General features: G+C 49.0%; 1 protein-coding gene across 2 annotated transcripts; it reads left to right on the forward strand.

The window, feature by feature from the left end:
- On the forward strand, nucleotides 1-26,511 carry C28H2orf42 (chromosome 28 C2orf42 homolog). Of its 2 annotated transcripts, none has more exons than XM_006129097.3 (9): nucleotides 1-742; nucleotides 9,108-9,942; nucleotides 13,117-13,227; nucleotides 13,896-14,000; nucleotides 17,294-17,398; nucleotides 19,719-19,826; nucleotides 23,044-23,144; nucleotides 24,729-24,891; nucleotides 25,831-26,511. In XM_006129097.3, exons 2-9 carry the CDS (start codon nucleotides 9,120-9,122, stop codon nucleotides 26,037-26,039), a joined length of 1,725 nt encoding a protein of 574 aa, XP_006129159.2. In that variant the 5' UTR covers nucleotides 1-742; nucleotides 9,108-9,119; the 3' UTR covers nucleotides 26,040-26,511. The 2 variants fall into 2 exon arrangements, with proteins under 2 accessions (XP_006129159.2, XP_025043552.2); XM_025187767.2 differs by lacking the exon at nucleotides 1-742 and adding an exon at nucleotides 773-4,072.
- The last annotated feature ends 712 nt before the right edge of the window (nucleotides 26,512-27,223 follow it).

Consider the following 27,223-nt stretch of genomic DNA (forward strand, 5'->3'; position numbering starts at 1 on the left):
CCGGCAGCAGCATAGTTTTTCCGGAAAATCACTGATGATCTTACATGAGATTTACATTTACATTTCCGGAAATGCAAGCAGCCACTGTAGACAGCTGGCAAGTTTTTTTTTTGCGGAAAAATTGGCCAGTCTCAATCCAGCTGCATAGTATAATATTACTAAACATGTACAGTAGCAACGGATGCTGATGGGAGGGATTATCTCATTGACAAAAGCCAGGAGCTAGTTTCATGGAAGAATTCTTTTGTTGAGCTGCCTGGTGGTGGTTAAGCTGGTGTGGTTGTGGATTTTGGGTGTGGCTTTCCTTCTATGAACCTACTATAGTTCCTGTTAAGCAGGACCATGCTGCATCAGTCCAATGAACTATGAAGCTCAAATGAACAGAACAATTTTGAGTGACATCCCTTATCGTCCCACCCCAGCTTCTGGCTGAGTTAGCAGTACCTGCCTCATTACTCATTTGCTAACTGCACCCCCATCCCTGACGCTCAGTCATATTCCCAAGCACTAATCAGCTGGCGCTCACCCCAGCACGCTAGTCACAAGTGTCAGCGCCGCCAGCTGAGCGGAAGGAACTACACCTCCCATCATGCTCTGCCGCGCCAGCACGTGGCGGCTGACGGCCCAATGGGGCTCGCCGTTACAGCCGAGGCTCGCTGGCAGTTTGTAAGGAGCCATGGCGGAGGCCGCTCGCTGACTCCCCTCGCAGGCGGCCCGGCTGGGACCCGGGGAGGCCGCCCAGGTAAGGGCGACGCGAGGCCGAGTCTCGCTCACAAGGGGCCCGGCTGTGGCCCCCCGCTGGGAGGAACAGGAAGTGACGTCAAGGGGGCCAGCGAGGCTCCTGGGAAATAAGGGGGGACAGGGTCTCTAGGCCCCTCTTCCCCGGGCCCTGGTGGGGGAGAGTTGGTGACGTCGGCGCGTGTCGTATCACCCTGCTTACGTCACGGTGCCACGTGCGTTTGTGTGACGTCACTGAGGCCCTCGCATGACGTAGGTGGTGTAAGTGGTGGTACAACACCTGCACCCATGGGATGTCATCGATGCCCTGGTGTCACGAGTGACGCGGGACATGCCTGTGTGATGTCATCCGTGGCGCGTGCGCCTGTGTGATGTCATCCGTGGCACAGCGGTCTAACCGTGGTGCTGAGATACCGGCGCCTGGTTGGCCTCGTCCTGTGGCTGTGACACGGGTGTAGCCGTGGTGCTGTGGAACGTGTACCCCTGTGACACTAAGCCCAGCTATCCATGCAGTGATTGCCACACAGCGATGGAAAGATGCCGTAGAACATGTAGCCTCATTTGATGGAACCAGTTGATGTCATGACGTTGTTGTGTGACATCAGTGTCGCAGCTGGGTGTTTGGCCTCTTCATGCTATGATGTAAAAGAGCATGTGACCAGATTGTGGGTCCTGTATTGTCTTTTTGACATCAGTACATGGTGATGTCATATCATTTGACATGATGCAATGGTGCCTTGAAGACAATATTATGTGGTCACAGAATTTGCATATTTATGGCAGTTTCACCACATCTCTGTGCATCCTTGCTACATTATGAACATCAACACGCTATGCCACTAGGAAATCATAAATCTTTGTATGTGATGTGATGTCATGTGACATCACCATAAAATGCCAGTATGAGGCCAACCTGTGTTGTAATGTGCCATCCTCCAGCAAAGGCTATGACTACCCCTAGTGTTTGGGGTAGTTAGTTTAGTTAGTTACACAGACAACATGCTCATATTTATTGAAAGTGATGCAGATCCATCGTAATTTTAGTACAGATAGACAAATTGCCTATGAGCACTTTAAACATTGTTATGTCTAACCCTGATCTGAGCTGAGCATCCGCTCAATGATAAGGTTTTAAAAACATTGGGAGCCTAATCTGCATGAATGTCTGTACTGTCATTGACACCAACACTCCAATGTTGGCAACAGTGGGATTTTGTTCACAGAAATAGTGTAGACAAAGCTGTTGAGTTACTATGATATTATAATGCAACATTCTGCATAGTTTCTTCAATATGATGTGATGGTGCAGAGATTGTTATATAACCATATTTTTGCCTCATGTTCAAGGAAGCTTATCCTAAAGAATGCTGGATCAGGATATCGTATGCTATGACTTATCTGATGTACCACCCTTCTGTATTAGAAGCTGGATGGAAGCTGCTTCATGATTATGCTAAATAGGCACAGCCTTTGGGCTGCTGGTATATTGGCAAATGCAACAAAATTTGGAATCTCTTTATTTAGGAAGATCTAAAGGCTGAAAATGATCTGTTCAGTCTAGCTTCTAAAATACCTTTTTTATTCAAGCCAGGTGTGACTTGGAAAGGCAGGATACCTACCAAACAACTGCATTCAGACACACTGATTATATAATGCTGCTATGCTCTTTGTCTGCATATTTTAAATATGAATCAATGAGTAGACACTAAATCCCTCAAAAGAGTCTTTCAAACAATATTACATTTCTTCTCCAGTATTTTCAGAATTCTTATTATTTGTGTGTATCAGTGACCTGCTTTTTTTAAACATCTAAGTAATAAAACTATAGAGATTCAGCTGAACATGTAACATTATACAATTATTTTATATAACCAAGTTTGTACATGTTTGGTAGTTACTGTTCAAAGTTCCATAACTTCTTATTCTGTTCTGGGCGAATGTGACATACAGCCAGCATTATTCCATCCTCAAGTTGACTCATCTCTTCAAGTGTTCACAAGAAATGAGTCGACCACATTATCATGCACATACAAACAAACTTCCTGCTTATTTAAAAACAAGTAGTTCCGTGGCACTAACAAAAAGAACTACTCATTGTTTTTAAAGTTCCAGACTTAACACAGCTGCCCCTCTGAGACTTTCCTATTTATTTGTTCATCTAGTTCCCAGTGTCTTCCTTAGATTGGAAACTCTTTGGAATGGTAACTAGCATTAGTTTTGTGTGTCTCCTTCTGCCATGCACATTGCTGGCACTGAACTAATACATAGTTACACTTATGGTATGGGCCACATCCTGTGAAATAACTTTACCTTATCCTTTGCTCCAACATAAGATAGCTGTGAGCACACATAGATGAATAGGTTTCCATGCATAGTGTTTGTGTTGTTGGAGAGGGCTCCATTTAATTTCCTACCTACAATACATTGGCAGATTTCAGCTTTCTTTAAACATTCATTGGGCTATTGCTAGTGGTCTCATGAAGATTTGTTCACTGACATATTCATTTTGGTTATATCTAGGCTTGGAACGATGAGGGTTTTTTCAGTATCAGTAAATGTCTATTTACTGTACACACACAAGTCAGTGAAAAATATTTCCATTGATGATAATCAAAATGTGCAGATAGGCAAAGCAAGAAAAGTGCTATTTGAGAGTTTATTAAGGTTTGATTTAAGGGTATTTACTTTGTACATTTTGACATGTGACATTGACTATTTGTGTTTAACAGTTATAAAGCTTTAACTTTTTGAATCTCAGAATCTGATGTCATTACATCATTTTGCTCCGTTCTCCCACCCCCTGCACATGATTTCCTGCAACTGTGAAAATTTAAATAGATGAAAATTTGTAAAAAGGCTTTCAATGGGCCACTGACATAGCCACTCAAAATGATAAAGGAAAACATCAAATTCTGCCGCCTAGTCTCTTTCATTTTGTATAGTAAAAGCCATTAGATCAGTTCGTGCTCTCATTCTTTTGCCAAAGTGCTAGCAGATATCATTCTTTGAAATCCTCGCCTTATACATTCTACTCCTGGGTATCCAGTATGTTCCAGAGGTGACTTTCTGCCAGATTAATTGTAAATCCAGGTCTGACCCTCTGTGCAGCAGTGCTCGGTTGTGATCTCACAAGAACAGCATGACAATCAGTCACCAGTAGATCAAACGGAACTTCTTTATTATGACACCTCTAAATTTAGAGAACATAAGAACGGCCATACTGGGTCAGAGGCCAGACACTGGTCAGAAGTCCAGGAAGACTTAAGTGTCAGATCTCACCTTTTCCCACCCACCCCAAACACAGAACCCACATAAGACATTCTCATCTGAAACTGTGAGTACAAGTTGTATCCTGTGTTGCTTTTCCCTGAACGGAGCATTGCATTAGGTGACACTGTGGTGCTATGGGAGGATGAGATTTGTAATCCTGCTATATATAATGTTTACCTTTTTGTCTGTATCTCCTAGCATGCTGAGAACCCCAGCTGTAATGACTGCATATAAATAAAATGTGGAAAATAGTTGATTTTCACTTTTAGGGCTCTTCAGAGCTGTTCCCTCATCTCACTACCGTCTCCCTCCCTTTTCAATGCACACTGTTTTCTCTTCCATAACTGCTGTTTGTATCTTGTTTTCCTGCTCTTTTATTCACCTGACCTTCCATGTCATTCCCTCAGTCTTCCTTACACTTTCTTAACAATCCATAAGGACTTACATTTCTACAGTGCCTTTCTTCACCATCGGCCGCCTCCTGTAAGCCACGTGCAGAACTCTCATGTTCAGCCCCATATCTCAAAGCAAGAACCAAGGCATTCTATCACTATTACACATGAAGGGAGGCTGCCATTGGCGCAGGAAATCAGCTGTCATTCGGAGAACCAGTACACAGCTCATTGCGCAGCAGCGGAGAGAGGGCAGATTTTGGGCATGACCTCAGAGCCAACCCTTACTCGGTGGAAGCAGCTGGGGATTTTTAATATCCATGCAGCGCAGAAAGGAGATCTTATATATATTTAAAGGACACATAAAAACGACTCTTGATAACAAGCTGTATGTTTCTGTCTTAGAAGAGCCGAAACAACGTTGCTAGCATTTGACACCTGGGCCAGATCATCGAAGAGATTTAGACACCTAACTCCCATTGTAATCCCATTTAGATGCCTAAATACTTTTGAGGGGCTGGTGTTTAGAGTACTATCCAGAGTGCTCAGTCTTTACTCTGAGTTGTGTCAGGGCCTGCATTGCCTCTAGCCCAGTTTTACGTTGGTGTAACTCCATTGACAGTTATAGAATTATTCTTTAGTTTTACCCGCAGGGCAAGGGAGGAGGGAAAGTGGCTGTCTTCAGCAGACCTACTTGTGAGTTAGGGCAGAAAGATGACCTACTTGTGAGTTACGTAGCAAGAATGTCGTAACAGTGCCATTCTGATCAGGGTTTTAGGTTCAGGCCTTATCTGCACACAAACCTTGAATTGCTTTTATATGGGTATAGTTAATACTGCCACCTCATATGCATTTATACCAGTGTAAAAAATGCCTATACTGCTATGGATTTTCCTCGCATGGGACAGAGAGTAAAACTCAGACCTCTCATAAGAATAGTTGTACAAAAACTGCATGTAGCCCAGGCCCCAGGGTGGGTAGAGTAGTATTTTTTATATATAAGCCCCCTTTTTCAGTTTAAACTGATTTTTATTGACAAAGAGTTACAGTGGGGGCGGTCTAGGTTGGATATTAGAAAAAACTTTCCCTAGGAGAGTGGTGAAGCACTGGGATGGGTTACCTAGCGAGGGGTGGAATCTCCATCCCTAGAGGTTTTTAAGTCTTGGCTTGACAAAACCCTGGCTGAGATGATTGAGTTGGGGTTGGTCCTGCTTTGGGCAGGGGGTTGGACTTGATGACTCCTGAGGTCTCTTCCAGCCCTAGGATTCTGTGAACGAGTAGTCCTGTCACACCTCAGAGACTAACAAATATATATATATAATATTCCGGGGTTGTTTTATAAAAGGTATGATTTGTTTTGTTTTTGAATTTTCGCCTTACTTTTTGTATCATTCAAATATATAAAACCCTTGTTTAATTAGGAAAATATAGTATATTGAATGCAATATATGTATTACAGTAACACATTACTCTGTGTGAATATGCAAAGTTGCCTGTGGAAATATGGCAATGAGTGTGGTGGTTGTGTGTTTTGTAAGCTCTGAAATGTGTGTGCATCCGAACGTACCAAGGAATCTCATACCACGTACACTTTTCAAGCTCTTAGCAGATAACAGTTTAAAGATCTGACACACTGAAAATAGGAAGGAAATGAATATCTATATTAGGGATGTTAAAGAGCGGTTAATTAGGTAACTATGTAACCACTGAAAATCTTAGTGGTTACACAGTTACATGTTCTGGGCTTCTGCAGACCCAAGGCGCAGCTGGCTCCCTGGGAGAGGAGCCGGCAGCTGGCTGGCAATGAGCTATACAGCATAAGCTTTATACTACACTGCTGAAAACACGGGGCAGTTGCCAGGCTGATGCTTGCTGGAAGCCGACTTTTAAGCCGGCTCCTGGCATATACCAGCTCCTGCCTGATGGCCCTGCTCCCAGGGAGCCAGTTGCTACCCCTGAATCAGAGGCAGCAGCATGGGGCAGCAGCTTGCTTCCCGGGAGCTGACTTGGCCTCACTCCCGGGGAACTCACTGCTGCTGTGGGCTCTGAGTCAGCAGCGTGGGGTGGCAGCCAGCTCCCTGGGAGCGGGGCCGGGAGCCCGCATGTAACAGTTACAGTAACCGATAAACTCATGCGTGTCGGTTAACCGTTTAAACAATTATACTCTTACATCCCTAATCTATATCAGAATTCATTTCAGAATAAAAGGAAATAATACAAAAGTTTTACAGAAAGAAAACTGGAGAAAAGGACTGAGTGTACGTACTGCAGCTGCAGGGACCTGTTTTTTAAGTGGAAATATAGACTCACTGATCTAAGTCTATAACAGTAAGCTGTTTATCCAAGTGAAAAGTTTTATTTGGGGTTTAGAGAGAGATTGTTTTCTTAAACTCAGAGGTGGCATTGTGTTTTGAGTTCTGCTTTAATTCTGCAGCAAACCACATTGAATTCCATTCATCAAAGCATTAATCTACTGAATAGTTCCCCCCCCCCATTGTTCCGTCCACCAAAATAAACCCTGATATTTACCCAGAAAAATTATTAATATTTTCCACTGATTTTCACTGATTTTTTGTAGTAAAAAAATGCCAATAAATTTCCAGGAAAAATTAAATAACAAACACCAAAAATGAAAGGTACTATGGATATAGTAGATATCTCTAAACTTTGCTTTCTCCTAGATTTGCTTTCTCCAGATATGGTCTCCTCATCTAAAAAAAAAATGGCATTGGAAAAGGTTCAGAAAAGGGCAAAAAATATGAGTGGGGGTTTGAAATGGGTCCCATATGAAGAGAGAGAAAAAAGATTGGGACTTTTCATCTTAGGAAAGAGGAGACTAAGGGGGGATATGATCGAGGTCTATAAAATCATGACTGGTGTGGAAAAAGTGAATAAGGAAAAGTTATTTACTTGTTCCCATAACATAAGAACGAGGGGTCACCAAATGAAATTAATAGGTAGCAGGTTTAAAACAAACAAAAGGAAGTGTTTTTCCCCCCACACAGTGTACAGTCAACCTGTGGAACTCCTTGCCAGAGGAGGTTGTGAAGACCAGGACTTTAACAGAGTTCAAGAAAGAGCTAGATACGTTCATGGAGGTCAGGTCCATCAATGGCTGTTAGCCACGATGGATAGGAATGGTGTCCTGGCCTCTGTCAGAAGCTGGGAATGGGCGACAGGAGAGGAATTGTTTGAAGATTCCTTGTTCTGTTTACTCTCTCTGGGGCTTTTGGCATTGGCCACTGTCAGCAGACAGGATACTGGGCTGGATGGACCTTTGGTCTGACCCAGTGTGGCCGTTTTTATGTTCAAAGAGATTGAAAATAATGTAGAGAGTGAGCGAGAGTGCATTATCTCCCGGTTTTGTCTCTGTGCACCTCCAGCCAAAGAAACACTAGGTCACCTCTATTTTTATCAGTGTACCTGAGATCTTTAGAGCTGCCTAAGGGATTTAAACAACTTGTTCCCAAGGGAATGTATCCAAGATCATACAATCCTAGAGCTGGAAGAGACCTCAGGAGGTCATCAAGTCCAGCCCCCTGCCCAAAGCAGGACCAATCCCAACTAAATCTACCCAGTCAGGGCTTTGTCAAGCCGAGACTTAAACACCTCTACGGATGGAGATTCCACCACCTCCCTAGGGAACCCATCCCAGTGCTTCACCACCCGCCTAGTGAAATAGTTTTTCCTAATATCCAACCTGGACCTCCCACTGTAATCTGAGACCATTGCTCCTTGTTTTGCCATCTGCCACCATGGAGAACAGCCTCTCTCCATCCTCTTTGGAACCTCCCTTCAGGCAGTGGAAGGCTGCTCTCAAATCCCCCCTCACTCTTCTCTTCTACAGACTAAACAAACCCAAATCCCTCAGTCTCTCCTCACAGGTCATGTGCTCCAGCCCCTGAATCATTTTGGTTGCCCTCCGCTGGGCCCTCCCCCATTAAGATCATTAAGGTAGTTTTGAAAACACCTCCCCCCTTCAGTGCTGCTTTTGGGGATAGATGACAAGCTGGTGAAAGTGCTGGTGGCTCTGTATACTGGTGCCCCTCTTCGCACAGTCCGAATCTCTTGGCTTGGAAAAGCGACGAGGAGTCCTGTGGCACCTTATAGACTAACTGAAGTGTAGGAGCATAAGCTCCAGTTAGTCTATAAGGTGCCACAGGACTCCTCGTCGCTTTTGCAGATTCGGACTAACACGGCTCCCCCTCTGATACTTGGCTTGTAAAGGGAGGCTGTTTGCACGAGGCTGCCCGCGTCTGTCCTGGGCCGCTGTGAAGATTTAGTCCTATGTTCTCTTCAGTGTCGTGATTAAGGGAAACTGTGATGAATGGCACAGGTAAAGAAGCTCTTTGAAATATACCTTGTAAGCCGTTATTATAATCCAATGATTGAAAACCCCCAGCACAGTTCAGTGGCTGAGCATTAGCTAGAGACTTGGATTCTGTTCCTAGCTGTGCCACTGACCTGCCGCGGGATTTGGGCAAGACACTGCCCCTCTCTCCGCCTGTTTCCCCTCCCACCTTTTGTCTGCTTTAGATACTGAGCTGTTGAGGGCAGGGGTGGTCTCTCACTGTGTGTACAGCCCCTAGCGCCCTGACGCGTTGAGCTCTATTGAGGTCCCCAGGTAGGATCATGATACAAATCATCAGAATACGTGCAGGTAGGAAGTGAGGCAGTTGGATTGACTTGACCTCTGTGGTGTTTCAGGCTCCCTGGAGGATGGACCCGAACTCAGTGAGGACTAAAGTCCCAGCCTTCTTGTCTGACTTGGGAAAAGCGACGCTCCGGGGAATAAGGAAATGTCCCCGGTGCGGCACCTACAATGGCACCCGAGGGCTGAGCTGCAAGAACAAAACCTGCGGGACGATCTTCCGCTACGGCGCTCGGAAGCAGCCCGGCGTCGACGCCGTGAAGATCATCACGGGCTCGGATCTGCAGATCTACTCGGTGCGGCAGAGAGACAGGGGGCCGGACTACCGGTGCTTTGTGGAGCTGGGGGTTTCCGAGACCACGATCCAGACGGTGGATGGGACCATCATCACGCAGCTCAGCTCCGGCCGCTGCTACGTCCCTTCGTGTTTGAAGGCAGCCACCCAAGGCGTGGTGGAAAACCAGTGCCAGCACATCAAGCTGGCCGTGAACTGTCAGACGGAGGCCACCCCTTTGACTTTGAAAAGCTCCATCTTAAATTCCATGCAGGCCCCCGCCGAAACTAAGCAAACCATCTGGCAGCTGGCCACAGAGCCCACTGGCCCCCTGGTGCAAAGGGTGACCAAGAACATCCTGGTGGTGAAGTGCAAGGCCAGCCAGAAGCACAGCCTGGGGTATCTCCACGCCTCCTTTGCTCAGAAGATGAGCAGTAAGAACGTGCCTGAGCACAGGTTTCTCTGCTCCTGCCAGACTCTGAAATCCAGCAAGGCCAGCTCTGCCCAGGGAGAGGCTGCCCAGAGATGCATTCACTTCTTCGCCTGCATCTCTGCCTTTGCCAGCGACGAGGCCTTGGCTCAGGAGTTCTCCGAGTTCCTCAGTTACGATTCCAGCGGTGAGTGGGGCTGGCACAGGGAGGGTTAGAGCGGGCGCGGGGGAGAGAGTGCAGAGTTTGGTGAGCAGCATTCAAGATGATGGGGGGTGTCTACAGTGAGGGTGGATTCCCTGAGCTCTGCATCCGTGCCCCCCTCTGAGGACTGCTAAGCCTTGGCTGCTGCAGGGCATTTCGATCTCCGGCTCAGGACACCAAGGTGGCTTGCAGAGCGTCAGAAGCCTAAGGGGACATCACCCTCTTCCCAGCCCCCCAGCCTGGACTGCTCACCGCATCCCCATGTAAGCAACCCCCTTTACAGGGGGAAGCAGAACCCTTCCATGGTGGGTCTGAGTCAGGCACTAGCCCAGCTGATTAGCTGGCTGGTGTCCTCCCTGCCGGGTGCCTTCTGGGGAAGAAAATCAAGAACCCAGGAGTGGGAGGCAGATCCGAGTTTCTTGTGGGGGAGCTAAATGAAGAGGGAGCATCTGTCTGTTCAGGGGGAGGTTAATTAATGTTAATGGAGTTTTTTGGGGACTAATGAGTGTTAATGGGGGGTTTGGGGAACTAATGAGTGTTATTGGAGGAAGGAAGGGGATTTGGGCCCTTAAGGGCAGTATGGTAAGATATGACTGTCTAGCCCTGCTTAAATACAGCACTGGGCTGTTTTGGCTTTGAAAGAATCTATTCTCACGGCTCCTTCCCCGCCTGGGTTAGCATTGATAAGTTCTTTTGTTTGTAGGGAAGGTTCAAGGGTTTCACTAGGGGGTAGGAATACAGACCTGGGTGAGCTGCAGTTTTAACCTGAGTTTGGATGTTAGCACCAGCGGCCAAGAGAAGAGATGATGAGAAAGAAGGTTGTTTGTGTTTAACCTATGGGTTCCCTAGGGAGGTGGTGGAGTCTCCATCCCTAGAGGTGTTTAAGTCTCGGCTTGACAAAGCCCTGGCTGGGATGATTTGGTTGGGGTTGGTCCTGCTTTGGGCAGGGGGCTGGACTTGATGACTCCTGAGGTCTCTGCCAGCCCTGGGATTCTATGATTCTAACCCTTCAAATACCTGGCTTATGTTCTTTAAAGTTTGGCTTGAGGTAATGAAAAGAAAGCCATTGCACCGGCTTGGGCAGAAAACCTTGATGGGGCTCAAATTCACCTTGTCTTACGTAGAGGAACAAAGTCTGCTTCAGGGTTTAGTTCAGAGCTGATAACCAGTGCATAGAAGGCAAAGTTGTGGGTTTTTTTTAGGGTTTAGGGGTTTCTTCGTTAGAAAGGCTCCTTCCCCCTGCTGTGATGGGAAACCTCTCCCAAGGTCTGCAGTTGTGCGTATTTGACCAACGCTTCTAAACGTATTGTCGCTATGACGTAAAGGTGCTATGACGTAAACATATGTGTTTGTATATGTATTTGATGATAAAAGAACACAAAAATGGAAGCTGAGTAAACTAATTAGGGAAGTTGTTTCTGACATCTGGTTAAGCCAGATTGGCTGTGGGAACATTAAGAACTTGATTTTTGTAGTTGTTTAGGGGCCTAATGATAGAGCATGTTGTGCTGGAAGTCTGTAGAAATGAAAGGGAGTTAAGCACTGAGGTGCTCTTGAAAATTTCGATCAGCATCTAGCATCTTTGTTAGATTTAGGTGCCTAAATACCTTGAAAAGTGTTGGCCCTATGAGCTTAATTCTGATTTAGGCCAGTTTAATTAAGATCATGAATGGCCCTACACCAGGGCAAATGATTGTCTGTATTGGGAGCGGGGGAGAGGCCGTCACAGATCATGGTCCCTTGTGCTAAGTGCTGAGAAGTTGGTGTGATCGGAAGCTGGCCCATACTGCCCAAACTACATTCACACCACTGCTGACTTGCTGTGTGACCCTAGGCAAGTCACTTAATGCGTCGATGCCTCGGTTTCCCCATCTATAAAATAGAACTGTTTAATGAAGTGCTTTGAGATCTTTGGGTGAAAAATGCTAAAGAAGGGGAAGGCATTACGGTTATTGTTCAGCTGTTGGTAAGTGATTGATACCATGTCTACATCTAGCATCACAGATTTGCCAATATGTCCGTTCTGGGCCAGGTTAATCTCTAATGTAACACCATTTAACCTGGTGGGTCTACAGCAGGAGAGAAATTGGCCTCTTTAGTTTTTTGCCTCTTACATTCCAAAGTGATCCCTTCAGGCATATTTTGGAAATCAGCAAGGCCCTGGAGTAAGCACGTACAGTCCTACTGAACTCAGAGTTGTGCCTGTCTGCACTGGGAATAAATCTTGCCTTTAGTAAGGGTGCCATTGTGCTAGGCGACATCCACTAATTCTGGAGCAAAAAGCCCTGCACAAAGAAGGGCTGGAGACCCAAGTTTACACTGACATCTTGTCTATGTCTGTATTCATTTTGATTGTCCCTCCACCTCCACACACACACACACACACACACACACCACTCATACCCTGGCACACTGCTGTCAGTTATGACTCCTTCCTCTTCATCCCTCACCCTATTTCCAATTTTAACTTGACAAATAATTCTGCTTAGTTCTGGCCACAATTGTTTTAATCCTTAGAGTTGTGCACATGTGGGAAATAAGCTCTTTTCTCATTGTAAAAGTTGCTACCTATTTTTTTCTCACCTATAACTCAAGGAAGCTGAACTCTGGGAATATGGCTTGTTGACAGTCCATGATCTGTACTTGTGTGATCAAGGATTACTCATGTGAGTTAGGGATGTTAAAATGCATTTAGTTAAGTAACTGTGTCACTGCTGACATTTTCAGCTCCCACCTGCCCCCCTGCGCTGCTGCCTCTCATACTTTAAGCCGAGTCCTCGTATGTACCAGGAGCCTGCATGTAACCGTGAAGGTTAACCGATGAGCCCAGTCTCCATGTTAACCATGTGCACAGTTACGCTTTCACATTCCTAATGTGAATAAGAATTTGCAGAAACAGGTCTCTTATTAACATGGAGGGGGAGCCAGGATTAAAAATGAACAGAGCAGTGAATGTTTGAAAATACAGACTAAGTTCAGAGCTTGCACTTTCCTGTGAGTAACTTCCCACTTGGGTAGCCCTACGGAGTTTGGCTGGACTAGGCACATGTGTAAGATTAAGCATGCACATACATGTTTGCAGGATCAGGGCCATGATATTGCCTTTGTGCTTAATTTTAATTGATTAATTACAAAGACTCACGGGTTGGTATTTTCCAGGTCTCAAGGGGATCATAGTGCCCCAGTTAGTTTGCCATCCTGAATCCACCCTGCAGGCTGGCGAGCCCACTGCTTCCAAGCCAAAAAAGAGGAAAAAGGATGAAACATCTGGTAAGGGACCGTTTCAGTTCTTTAATCGGAGTTTCAAGGGGATCTGTAGATTGTAGCAGATCATTGTTGATCTGGATGAATCTTTGAATCTTCTAACCGGCCGATGATTTTTAAGGGGATTTAAGAGGCTTACTTTATCTCAGTGCTGTCTCTGAGTGCGCAGAGGCGCTGGCTGATAGAGGTGGAACACACCTCGTCAGTTCCATCCCTGTGCAAGGAGGGAGCCCCTGGGGCTCTCAGCTGTAAATGTGAAGTGGGGCTCTTACTAGGTAACAGGTTCACCGGTTACCCGATAAGCATCGCCCCTAACAGTTACAGGTAACTGGCATCCAGGTAACAAATAACTGGCATCCAGGAGCAGGTCCCTGCTTGTGGCCTGCTGCGGGCAGAGGGCTGCTCCAGCCCCACTGGATCCCTGTGAGGGGCTGCCAGCTTCCAGCCCACCTGCATGGGGCCAGAAGCAGCTGGGCTGGGGCACCTCCTGTGCCCACCCCTGCCATCTCTCCCCCTCCTCCATTTAATCAGTTAATTGGTAAAACTTAACATTTAGCTGGATAATTAAACTAGATTTTACCTCCCTAATCAGAAGCTACTGTTCTGACTCTGCAGGTTACATAGGATATGTGGCTAAAGTGTGGAAAGTAAAGCTCTTTTCAATTGAACCTAAGGTACACAAGGAAATAGCCCACTCCTGGCTCAAGATCCAGCCAACAGCAATCTGAGGAAAAGTGGACTGAAAAAGCCAGCTGTTGCCTCTTCACTAAAAAGGCAAGGTAAGGTTCGTGGGCCCTGCCCCTGAGCCGTACGAGCAGCAGAAATACAGAAATGTCTAGTAGGTGGCAAAAAATGATGCAAACCACAGTTCATCTCCTTAGCTGTGGTGAATTAGCATAGCTCCATGCAAGTCAATGGAGCCATGCCTGTTTACACCAGCCCATGATTTGGCTCAGGTTGCCTTAACCCATGTGAAAGAAACGTTATGGACCTGATTCTCCTCTCTCCTGCGCCGGTGTAACTCTTTTGACTTCAGTGGAATAACTCCAGGTTTTCAGGGCACGTCTACACCACCTGCCAGATTGAGGGGAAGGGATCGATCCAGCAGAGGTTGATTTGTCATGTCTACTATAGATGTGATAAATCAACCGCCGAGCACTCTCCCATTGACTCCAGTACTCCAGCAGAATGAGAAGCATAAGCAGATATTGGGGGGTGGGGAGGACCTGCCATCGACTCACCACAGTGACGGCACTGCGGTAAGTAGATCTAAGCACTTCGACTTCGTTATTCATGTAGCTGAAGTTCCGTAAATTAGATCAATGGCCTGTGATAGTGTAGACTGGTCCTCAATGGAGGAAGATGAAAATCAGACCCTGTATTCCCGAGCTCTGGTTCTGTGCTGCTTTTCTGTAATTCCCCCTGCACACTGGCAAAGCTACACACCGGAGTAGCAGATCTGTCTGCAAGAGGGTGCTGGCTCATTCTCCGGGGTAGCTGCTTTGATTTAGTCTTTGGAGCGGGGACAGTGTTGTGCTTATATAAAATCAAACATTTAAAATGGTGGTGTAAGATGAAACTGAACAGTTTGGCCAAATTGGAACAGAAATCTGACTGCAGCTTTTATCTGGCCTTTGCTCCTATCTCCCAACTGTGTGTCAGTGTGAGATGATCCTTTGCCAGAATTAGTGACTAGAAACATTTTACAAACACTCAATGGCAAATATTTGTGCAAAAAGATAAGCCAGGTTCTGTCTTTTTCACCCAGACTGTTTTCAGTTTCTATGTGCTCTCTTGTCCCATACACACCGACAAATCTACCCAAAACAATAAGAACATGAGAATGGCTTTCCTGGGTCAGACCAAAGGTCCATCTAGCCTAGTGTCCTGTCGTCCGACCGTGGCCGCTGCCAGATGTCCAAGAGGAAATGAACAGAACAGGGAATCATCAAGCGATCCCTTCCCAGTCACCCATTCCCAGCTTCTGACAAACAGGTTAGGGACACCATCCCTGCCCAGCTTGGCTAATAAGTATTGATGGACCTAACCTCCATGAATTGATCTAGCTCTTTTTTGGACCCTGGTATAGTCTTGGATTTCACAATATCCTCTGGCAAGGAGTTCCACAGGTGCACTGTGATTAGTGTGAAGAAATACTTCCTTCTGTTTGATTTAAACTTGCTACCTATCAATTTCATTTGGTGACCCATAATTCTTGTGTTATGGAAAGGAAGGAATAACTCTTCTTTATTCATTTTTCCACACCAAAATAGGAGTCATTGGCCAGGTTCATTCGTGCTTTTAATCTTATTCTTACAGTTACAGAATCATAGTACACTAGAACTGGAAGGGACCTCGAGAGGTCATCAAGTTGAGTCCCCTGCCCTCCCAGCAGGACCAAGCATCATCTAGATTTTTTTTTTCTCAATGAAAATTTTTTGGACCCCTTTTATTGAGTCTGGGGGTTGCGAATGCAAAAAGGTTGCACACCCCGATCTAGATAATCTCGGAGGGTATGTCTACACTACAACGTTAATTCGAACTAACTTAGTTCGAATTAGTTAATTCGAACTATGCTAATTCGAACTAACGGATCCAGACTAAAAAACTAGTTCGAATTAGCGTTTTGCTAATTCGAACTAGCATGTCCACATTAAGTGGACCCTGAACCGGGCTTAAGGATGGCCGGAAGCAGTGCCGGCAGGGCATCAGAGGAGGACTTAGAGCGGGGAGCTGCTGTCTCAGGCTAGCCGAGGGCTGTGCTTAAAGGGTCCCGACCCCCACCCCGGACAGACAGTTCTCAGGGGTGCCCCGCTTGCAAAGCAGTCCTGGCTTGGATTGCCCGGAGTACCCACACTGGGCACATCACACCACTCGGCCATCAGCCCGGCTGCACTTGCCGCAGGCTGCCATCTGGGGAGAGGGGGCAATTGGGGGGCTGCAGGAGAGCTTCCACCTCCAGAAGCCCACAGAACCAGCCCAGTCCTCCCCATCGGGGGCTCGTGCCCCATTCCTCCCTCACCTCCTTCCACTTACCCTTCCCTAGCCCCTCTTCCTGATGTACAAAATAAAGATAACGTGTCTTCCAAAATGGAATCTGTCTTTATTGAACAAAACTGGGGGAGACTGGGAAAAGGAGGTGGGAGAGGGGAAGAGAGAGGCTGGGAGAGGGGAGGGCAACTACAATGATCAGGGGTTGGGAACAGGTCCCATATGAAGAGAGGCTAAAGAGACTGGGACTTTTCAGCTTAGAAAAGAGGAGACGGAGGGGGGACAGGATAGAGGTCTCTAAAAGCAGGAGTTGAGTGGAGAGGGTGCATACAGAAAAGTTCTTCATTAGTTCCCATAAAGAAGGACTAGAGGACACCAAAGGAAAGGAATGGGTAGCAGGCTTCAAAGTAGTAACAGAAAGTTGTTCTTCACAAAGCAGAGTCAACCTGTGGAACTCCTTGCTGCAGGAGTCTGTGAAGGCTAGAACTGGAACAGAGTTTAAAGGGACGTGAGATCAAGTCATGGAGGTTGGGTCCATGGAGTGGTATTAGCCAGGGGGTAGGAGTGGTGTCCCTGCCCAAGGTTTGTGGAAGGCTGGAGATGGATGGCACGAGACAAATGGCTTGGTCACTGTCTTCGGTCCATCCCCTCCAGGGTCCCTAGGGTTGGCCGCTGTTGGCAGACAGTCTACTGGGCTAGATGGACCTTTGGTCTGACCCAGGATGGCCATTGTAAGCTCAGGGCTCAGGGTCAGGGGTCTCAGTGGACCCCCTTGATTCTCTTGCACACCTGCTCCTGGGTGGCCAGGCTGGCAGCTCTCCTGCCCTAGCCGGCCACTTTCCTGTGCCTAGTGTGGAGATCGTGGACGAGGCATGAGGCCTAAATCTTTTGGAAATTGTCTGTGATGCTGAATGTACTTGGATATATATACGCACACACGGAGCGCTTCTGGTGTGAATCCAATATGTATCTTGGCCTTTCATTGCTTCCTTTGGGAGCAGCCTCCAGGAAGTGAGGAATGCTTAGCCTCTCTGTTTAAAGAGAGTCCTTGTGCTTAATGACGGGTTTCCTTTTCTTTTAGCCTGTAATCAGCTGCTGGATGAGTCACAGGTGACCTTGTCTTTCCAAGAATGGCTGGCCAGTGTCACCGAACGTATCCATCAAACCATGCATTACCAGTTCGATGGTAAGTGTTGTCTGGGAGCCACCTGGAATCGTGTCTTGGTTATTCTAAGCTAGGCAGCATAAGTTGTGATCAGCTTTAAATCTCTCCTGGGTCAAAGTGAGAACAGCATGTGGCTGGGTGGGGCAGGCGTTTCTTGCAATTCCTTCAGCCTTGATTTTCCTTGTAAACCAGGATTCTGGACTCCTGTGCCCCTCTCGGGAGCCTGATTTGTCTTGCCTACCTCAACTTTCACCTCACATTAAAGCGACTTGCTTGCAAAATTGGACCCCAAACTACAGAAGGCTCAGGGCGCTGTCAGACAGATCTCTTAGTCTGGACGGTGCCACAGGATGCCCCGTGGTTCCCCAGCACACTGGCACTGGAAAGTGGCGTTTTCCTAGTGACCACAGAATTTAAAATAAATCAAGGGGTACATAAATACGGTATTTACACCGGTCTGCTTCTCACTTCTGAGCCTTGTCTGAGGCCTGACCCCCACTGCCCAGGGCAGACGCATCAAACTCAGCTTCCCGTGGGCTCTGTGGCACAAGGGCCACCCCTTAATGCCGGCCCTGCGTTTCTGACACCCCTAAACCTACCCTGTGATCCCTCCCCCCGGAACTCCCAACCTCCCAGCTTGAGAAACACTGGTCTAGGTGTGTTGAGAGCCCTGTACCAGACCCCCAGCTGGGAACCACTGGAGTAAACCCCCACATGGCCGGAGGCATTGCATGAGGCTTTGTGAACCGGGATGGGTTTTGCCTTGAAGGCTAGACTGAGTCTTTAGGCTGTGGTGCCCCAGGATTCACTCTGCCATGGAGACTCCTACCCAAAGCTCCTTCTCCGCTCCCCTCCTGCTCTGGGAGGTGCGTCTGGAACAAGGAAAGCTGCTGCCCTTAGCGATTCCCCTACACCGGGGCAGGTGGAGCTGGGCCAAAGCACCATCCAGCCTCGCTGTCCTCGGCCCTGTCCCCATGGGGATACACTCTGCACCAGGGAGGCGTTCGTGCTTGTGCAGGGCGGCGGGGCAGCCCCAGGAGCAGTGTAATCAACCCTGAATTGGGGGCATAAACGTTCGGACCGTTGGCAACAAAGCATTTCCCAGGACTCGGGATGCGGGCGTGGGGAATGCCGGCCTTGCCCCCGAAAGGTCTGGGTGGCGTTGGGTGAACGATCCGCCTGGGTGCAATTTTTATGAGACAAAGCGCTGGCTGAATCACTTCCTCCTACCGGCAGGAGTTCTGCCTTTTTACACAAATCTCCCGCAGTGGCACATCGTGCGTAGGCTGCACGTTTCCATGGCTGCCCTATTCTGGGGATGCTCCAGGAAAGGCTAATGCTAGCTTCTCCCTTGAGCGCGGAGCAGCTCGTTCACACAGGGCTCCGCGTCCTTCCAACCCTTTGCTGTTTCCGCTGAGTCCGGGGGCTGGTCCATAATGTTCTAAGCATGCTGCCGTGATGGGGGGACGGTGCCACCGAGGGGTGTAAAAGCCCAGGAGTAGAAGATGTTGTAGTTGATTATAAGCAACTTTTTGGGCTCCACAGCCATTGATTAACTGGTTGTTACGTCTGTTAGCCACTGGGCCTCTTTACCAATGGGCTATAAAGTGCGGCCCGTTTGCTGATCCTCCGTGTACACTCTGAAATCAGGGGCTGTGCTGATTTGCATGAGCTGGAGATCTTCCTACTTCACCCTCTTCTGAAAGTGGACACGGCAGCTCATTTAACGGCACACAGTACTATGCAGCAAGGGTGGGGCTTGGGGGCTGTATGTGGCCCCCGGTGCCCAGGGCTCCCCCCAGCACTGGGGAGCCTGCACTGGCACTCCAGTCCCCCCGCCATCCCTCCGCAGGCTGGAGCACACAAACTCCACGAGCCTGGGCCCCCCGAGGCTCTGGTGTCTGAGGGGAAGAGGAAAGTGTCTTTCGTCTTTTCAGAACTGATATTTCTGTGGGTCAGCAGCCCCCAACCCAAAAGGGTTCCCACCCCGGCTATTCAGCCATTTAGGGCAAGAACCTCGTAGCCCGTTGAAATGGCAGGGGCAGGGTATGTAGGCAAAATGTCACTGCGCAGGTAGAAATTTGGTCCTTTCCATGGTGGGACACTGGTTGGGTCCTGTCGCAGAGGGGACATTCCTTCCGGCAGCACCCACTGTTACCTGTGGAGGTCTGCCAGGCAGTTACCGACTGAGCCCAGCCCTGCTTAGCTTGTGCCTCTTGTCCAAGTGAAACCCAATCCTCGTAGCAGCACTTAAGGCTATTTATGAACGTCTCAGACCGCCCTTTTCTGTCAGACTGCTTCTTTTCTCCCTCCTCTGAGTCCCTCTTGGTTTAACGTGCAGGCAAACCAGAGCCCTTGGTGTTCCACATACCTCAGTCTTTCTTCGACGCCCTGCAGCAGAGGATTTCCATCGGAAGCACAAAGAAACGGCTGCCTAATTCCGCTACAGGTACGAGGTCTGAGTGCAGAAGTGCACAGCTTTGGCAAGCAGCCCACTGGGGAATCTCCGATGGTTTCCATGCCCAAGTCTGACCAGCGGAGTGTTTTTAGGAGCGTGAGGTATAAAAGCTGTGGGTGAGGCCGTGGGTCTGAGATTGGCCATGCTGCAGTGCATGGCGCTTCCTTCAGGTTACACAGAAAATGAAGGGGCCAGTCTTTAGGCCACAGTCTCTGGCAGCCAGAAGGCTACAATTGCTAGGGATGGGTGATGGGATATAGAGTCTGGGTCGCTTCTCTTAGGTCTGCAGGAAACAAAAGTCACTCGTGGTGACTGTACCTGATGTCAGTAAAATGAGCCGCTTGTCTGGTTCCCAGTGGACGAGTGTCTGTGCAGCTCAGTAGCATCCATCAACCTCTAGGCCAATGTTCACTCTAATTTTTGCCACCCACGTGCGGAATAAATGTATTATGTGACCAAGGCATGTGAGGATGTGCACCACCAGTAGAAACTCCTGCTGCTGGCTGGGGGCACTCAGCTAATCAGCTGGGCGGCACTTGAATCTCTCCTGGTGGCCACCCGAGCACCCACACTGGTCTAGGCGCTAAGTGACGCCTTTGCAGTCAGCCCCAGCATGGAGGTTAAAGAGTGAATGAACCACAGAGACAGACGCCAGCTCCCTTCCTCCTGGCTGTGGTGCTCACTCCGGCTCAGGAGTGGAGCACAGGACTGGGCAGCATGTGGGGAAGGTGAAAGGTTTTCACACAAACTCACTGGGACCCTGTAATCAGGCCACAGTTCATTCAGACGTAAGGCCCAGCCCACTTGGCCTGTTGCTGGAGTCAGTCCGCAAATTGGGATGGCCACTCTCACCAAACGAAATGATTGGGCAACAAAATGTCAAATAAAATGTAATATTAATAAATGTAAAGTAATGCACATTGGAAAAAATAATCCCAGAGTCCCCCGCTGACTCCGGCTCCATGCTGCGCTGCCGCTTCGAAATGCCACGCGGAGCCCACCCCAGGCTCTGTGCAACATTTCCCCAGAACCCAGGGCCAGCTGACCCTGGGCTCCACACAGCGCTGCCGTTTTGAAATGCTGTGGCGACGTTTCAAAGGGGCAGCACCGCACAGCTGAGCCCGGGATCATGGTGTTTCAAAACAGCAGTGCCGCACGGAGCCCAGGTACGGCATTTGCTTATTGGATAGTCAACTAGTCCTTAACAACCTTAACAGAGATTAAAAAGACTTGGACTTTTCAGCTTAGAAAAGAGGAGACTAAGGGGGGATAGGATCGAGGTCTATAAAATTATGACTGATGTGAAAAAAGTGAATAAGGAAAAGTTATTTACTTATTCCCACAATATAAAAACCTAGGGGTCACCAAATGTAATTAATAGGCAGCAGATTTAAAATAAACACAAGGAAGTTTTTCTTCACTCAGTGCACAGTCAATCTGTGGAACTCCTTGCCAGAGGATGCAGTGAAGGCTAGAACTTTAACAGGGCTCAAAAAAGAGCTAGATAGATTCATGGAGGTTAGGTCTATCAATGGCTATTAGCCAGGATAGGTAGGAATGGTGTCTCTAGCCGCTGTTTCCTTGGAGGTGGGTGACAGGAGAGGGTATCACATGAGGATTACCTGTTGTGTTCCCTCCCTCTGGGGCATCTGGTATTGATCACTATCAGCAGACACAACACTGGGCTGGATGGACCATTGGTCTGACCCAGGGGACTGGACTCGATGACCTCTCGAGGTCCCTTCCAGTTCTAGTGTTCTGTGATTCTGTGACCCAGTCTGGCTGTTCTTATGTTCATTTAAGATGCTTGAGGCTGTGGATTATTACGTGGCAGACCGTAACTGCCTGCTGTAGCAACAGGACGTAGCGTAGTTCAGACTCCATGTATCCCAGGGAGTAGCTCTGCTTTCGTGCAAAAAATCCCTAGGCCCAGTTGGAGAAATTCACTCATAAGCAAAGGTCATTTATCTCCCTGGAGATATTGTGCTGGCAGTCTGCAGCACATCCTCTGTGTTCGAATCTTCCCTCCACTTCAGCCTTGGTTAGACAAGACTAGTAAATCAGGTGAAAAGGGGAAATACTTTACGATTTATGCACAGGGCTCCTGAAAATCTTTGTGGCTTGCACAGCACGTGTGACCTGGAACCCTCTGGCAGTGACTTGCTCAAAGTCTGTGGTGGCTTAACCAGTTTGAAGCCATGATCTTAAGGCCTTGTGTACGGGGGAAAGCTTGGTCAGTATAACCGGAGGCTTGAATGTAACTCCAGACAGCTATACAACCTCCCATGTGGACAGTCTGCTGATATAAGAGCAGCTTTTTCGCTTTAGCTGTGTGGCTTTGGAATAGTCTTAAACTGAACCAGAAAATCTCTTACACTAGAGTACGAGTGTCCTGAGAGCGGGTACACCTGTCAAAATGGCAGGTCTTGTCTAGGTGGGAAAGGTTTCCCCCAGCCTCTAGGCATCCAAAAGGTTCAGTGCAGGAACTGTAGTCAAGTGGCAGGGCGATGGGACTGAAAAGCAGGACCTTGAGCACAGTTAGGGAAGTAAAATCCCATTTTTTTACTTCCCAATCTTTTCTCAAGTTGCAGCGGGGGAGGTCCAGGTTGGATATTAGGAAAAATGATTTCCCTAGGCGGGTGGTGAAGCACTGGAATGGGTTCCCTAGGGAGAGGGTGGAATCTCCATCCCTAGAGGTGTTTAAGTCCCTGCTTGACAAAACCCTGGCTGGGATGTTTCGTTGGGTTGGTCCTACTTTGAGCAGGGGGCTGGACTCGATAACTCCTGAGTTCTCTGCCAGCCCAAGGATTCTAGGCACAGAGAAGTTAAGCGATTTGCCAGGAACATGCACTGAAGCGAGCCGGGGCACCGAACCCAGCAGCCTTGATTAGAGCTGCTGGAAAAATAAAACGTTTGTGAAAATCGTTGGGGTTTCTCTTGCCAAACATCTGCCCACTCCAAAATTGTGACCAAAGTGAACCAAAAGTGACCGCATCTCAATTTGAAACAAATTTTCCTGCCAGACGCCTTTTGTTGTCAGAAATCCAGTGTCATCACCAGCAAACTGGTTTGGTGTCAACTAAATTGCAGTTTTCTACTGCCCTGCAGCAGCCTCCCTCCTCTTGTGACAAGATTAGTTTGCCAATGGATAGAGAACAGCTGTGGGCTTACAGCCCCAGCATCTGTAATACACTCTTCCCCTTCACAGCTTTTGTCCGGAAAGACGCCCTGCCCTTGGGGACCTTCTCCAAATACACCTGGCACATTACCAATATCCTGCAGGTCAAGCAAATATTTGACACTCCTGAGGTAAGGCCTGTTTGTTCTCCCGGTTCCTCTCCACAGAGCAAGCGTGGAGCCCACTGTTTGGTCAGCAGGCGGGGAAGGAGACAGGGCAGAGCTGGACTCTGCTCCCACAAAGACACGAATGAGGAATGGCACGTTGAGTTCAGTGGGGCTACTCGCCCGTGTGAGGCCACGTTTTGTTGGCATGACTGTGCCACGTAGCCGCCTGAAAACCCCTGCATGGACTCAGCTTATACCAGCAAGTGGTGTTTTGCCGACATAGTTTGTGTCATTTGTTAGAGCCCTGCAAGGATACAAAATCACATCCGCATATGTATCTGCAAAAATGAGCCACAGAGATCTGCATCCACAGCCACGCATGCGGATATCCATGGAGATAGAGTGGATATCTGCAGATTTACAGGACTAGTCATTTAGGAAGGGGAGGTGGCTTAAATATATCTGCAATAGAACTGAATATCCACTAGGGGGCACTGCCGGTTTAGTTATCCTGGCAAAGCTTTTCTAGTGTTTGCAGAACTGGGCCCTTAGTTGCTTCACGGCAGCGGCAGCCTGACTGAACCAGAAAGGCCGCTATCCATTCTGTCAATGGACTAGAAGCCAGGGCTTTAGTGGGGGCGGGGGTGTCTCATTCTTCTGAAGCACTAGACAAGGCTGAGTGCAGGGTCCTGCCCTTGGGCCGGAAGAATCCCAAGCACTGCTACAGGCTGGGGACCGACTGGCTAAACAGCAGTTTGGCAGGAAAGGCCCTGGGGTTACAGTGGATGAGTCAGTGGGCCCTAGTAGCCAAGAAGGCTAACTCATATTCGGCTGCATTAGGAGGAGCATGGCCAGCAGATCTAGGGAAGTGATTTTTCCCCTTTATTCAGCACTGGTGAGGCCACATCTGGAGTATTGTGTCCAATTCTGGGCTCCCCAGTACAGAAAAGATGTGGAAAAATTGGAAAAAGTCCACTGGAGGGCAACCAAAGTGGTTAGGGGGCTGGAGCACATGACCTAGGAGGGGAGGCTGAGGGATTCGGGCTTGTTTAGTCTGCAGAAGAGAAGGCTGAGGGGGGATTTGAGAGCAGCCTTCAGCTTCCTGAAGGGAGGTTCCAAAGAGGCTGGGGAGAGGCTGTTCTCAGTGGTGGCAGATGGCAGAACAAGGCGCAATGGGCTCAAGTTGCATTGTGGGAGGTCTTTCGGATATTAGGAAAAACGATTTCCCTAGGAGGGTGGGGAAGCACTGGGCTGGGTTCCCTGGGGAGGGGGGAGTCTCCATCCCTAGAGGTGTTTAAGTCCCAGCTTGACAAGGCCCTGGCTGGGATGGTTGAGTTGGGGTTGGCCCTGCTTGGAGCAAGGGGTGGAGTAGATCCCTCCTGAGGACTCTTGCAGCCCTAGGATTCCATGACTGGCAGGAGGGTAAACTCCAATGGACTTAGTCCCCATTTTCCGCTCTCTGGGTCAGTGGAGGATGTTGGCCTTATGCCCCAGCTCTGCCTTGTTCCCGAGAGGCTGCAGGCCACGGGCCGGCTCCACGCACAACTTGGTGGTGGCCGATGACCACTAAAGCCCTGCTGATCCTTCGTGCCTGGCTTCTCTTGCCAGATGCCCTTAGAAATCACACGCAGCTTCATCCAGAACCGGGATGGGACCTACGAGCTGTTTAAGTGCCCTAAGGTGGAGGTGGAGAGCATCGCGGAGACGTACGGTCGCCTGGAGAAGCAGCCCATCATCCGGCCCTTGGAGCTCAAAACCTTCCTCAAAGTTGGTGAGTTCGTAACAGGGGAGAAGTGTGAAATCAGCCCACGCGGCTGTCACCTCTGGGCCTGTTGTGCAAGAAGAGAGAGACCTGTCCTCCAGCGGCCTGAGCACAGGGTGGGGCATGTCGCCAGGGTCCTTACTGCTGGCCAGACTGGGTCGGTCCATCTAGCCCCGTGTCCTGACTCCCCACAGAGGCCGGGGACAGGTGCTTCCGGGGGAGTGAACAGAACAGGGCAATTTCCCAGCTCTGCCACTGACTCTGAGGGTGAAATTCACACCCGTGCAAAGCCTCAGCACGAGATCCATCCACCGCTTATTTCCACAGTGCTCAGGCCTCGTGCTGATAAACTTCACCCTATTTGCCTCTCCTCTACACCCTCAGCCCTGGACAGGGAGAGGCGGCTCTCTCCTGTCTTGTAAAGGTGTTGGAAGAAATCAAGTGCCAAATACGGGCAGCTCCACATCGTGTGTCATCGTCCTGTTAACGACCTCAGAGAAAACCCGTCAGCTGCCAAACGGTGATGGGTTTGCTGCAGGGGAGTCCCTCGAGGCCCTACTGTGTCCCATGCGGTATTGGCAGGTCCTAAGGCAGGCCCGGCCCAAAAAGCTGCTGATCTAACCGGGCTGGAAGAAAGCAAAGGGGCAGGGCACTCAGTCTCGGGGCAGGATTTCATTCTGGGGCAGACGTGGCAAGAAGGAATCGTGGTTTGAGCCAGTGCTTGTGGGGGTTGTTTTGGAAACCGTCTTAATTAACGCCACATGGGCAGCTCGGTTGTGCCCACTGATTGGGTACCAGCGTAGCTACATGACCGGCTCTGCCCTCAGATACTCATCCTTAATTATCAGCCTAGCTTTACCAGACCCTTGTCTGGGGTCATCGCATTAACCTCCATGCCCTGGTCTAATACAGCTGAAACACTGCTTCCTCTTGCTGCTTCTACCCCAGGCAACACCTCACCCGATCAGAAGGAACCGACGCCTTTCACCATTGAGTGGATACCGGATATTTTACCCCAGTCCAAGATTGGTGAGCTGAGGATTAAGTTTGAGTACGGCCATCACAGGAACGGACATACCACCGAGTACCAGGAGCAACGCCCTTCGCTAGACCAGACCCTGGAGCTAACTCCGCTGACCACCATCACCTTTCCTTGACATCCACACAGCCCCGCTCCCGGCTACGTTTGCACAGCCCAGCTCTGTGGTTTCGCTGCCGGGGCACCGCTAGCACTGAACTCATATGGCCTCCCACACGGCACTGCTCTGTGCAGCTGATGCTTTCTGTTTTCTAAGTAGCCACGGGGCCAACACTAGAAGAAAGATGCCTCACCTGCTCTATCAGTAGCTTATTTTGATGCTGCTTTACAGCTAGTCTGCACTCAAACTCTGCTGTGTTCTGGACACCCCTCTGCATTCCCACACATCGGTGCACTTCAGCCTTTGGGTCGTAGCTTCTTTCTGTCACTTCCCCCAGAAAACAGACGCATCTGCTGCTCCCAGCTGGGAGAAGATGGTGTATTATGCAGTGAGCTAGAACCTTGTATCACTACATGAACCATGGTGGCATCGTCCGGTTTTATGCCGTACTCTCAAATCTTTTTTTAAATAAAGCACACTGGAAGAGGCTGCTTTTGGATTTCAACCTCTTTTGGCGGGGGGGGGGAGCAATTTTAAAAGGTGAGAACCCCCTTTCACATGTTCCCATTGTCCGTTCTTTCCCTGCACTGACAATGCTGTTAGCCAGCCCTGCCAGGGTGGGGCGGATCTGGCTACAGAAGAGTTCTTAAGACTTGCTCTGGAGAGCAGGAGCAGCACGAAGCAAAGCGCGGCGCAGCTGTCAGCATTAGCACTACCTAATCCAAGGCTGGGTGGCCGAGACTTTCCACAGCTTCAGTGGGCTTTGGATTAGCCCCTTCTCCACACCCGGGTCATGTGTTTCCTGGTCATCAGCCTCTCGTGTGTGAACACTCACCTGTGCAGGGTCAAATCCACACTACGCAGGAAGCGCTCAATGTCGGGGGGGGGGGGGGGCTGGGTTCACTTCCCCCTTCCGCTTGAGACTTGTGCTGGAGGCTGCCTGCGTCCTTCCTCTGAAGCGGTTCCACTTCAGTAGCATATCTCTTGGGCCTGATCCACAAGGAGCCCTCGTAAGCTGGGGGGTTAGGGCCCTCTCCTTGCCTTGGAACAGGGATCTGCCAGCTCTCACCTGAGGGGCCTGAGACAAGGCCTCCTACATGTCCATTAGCCCGCTGGGCAGGGCACTTAGGGGGACATGACAGATTCTGATTGTGTCCCCGTTCTGCCTGGCGAGAAGGGGGCTGGGCATTCTCTCAGGTGTG

This window comes from Pelodiscus sinensis, chromosome 28 (assembly GCF_049634645.1).
Source record: "Pelodiscus sinensis isolate JC-2024 chromosome 28, ASM4963464v1, whole genome shotgun sequence".
NCBI classification, from domain to species: Eukaryota; Metazoa; Chordata; order Testudines; family Trionychidae; genus Pelodiscus; species Pelodiscus sinensis.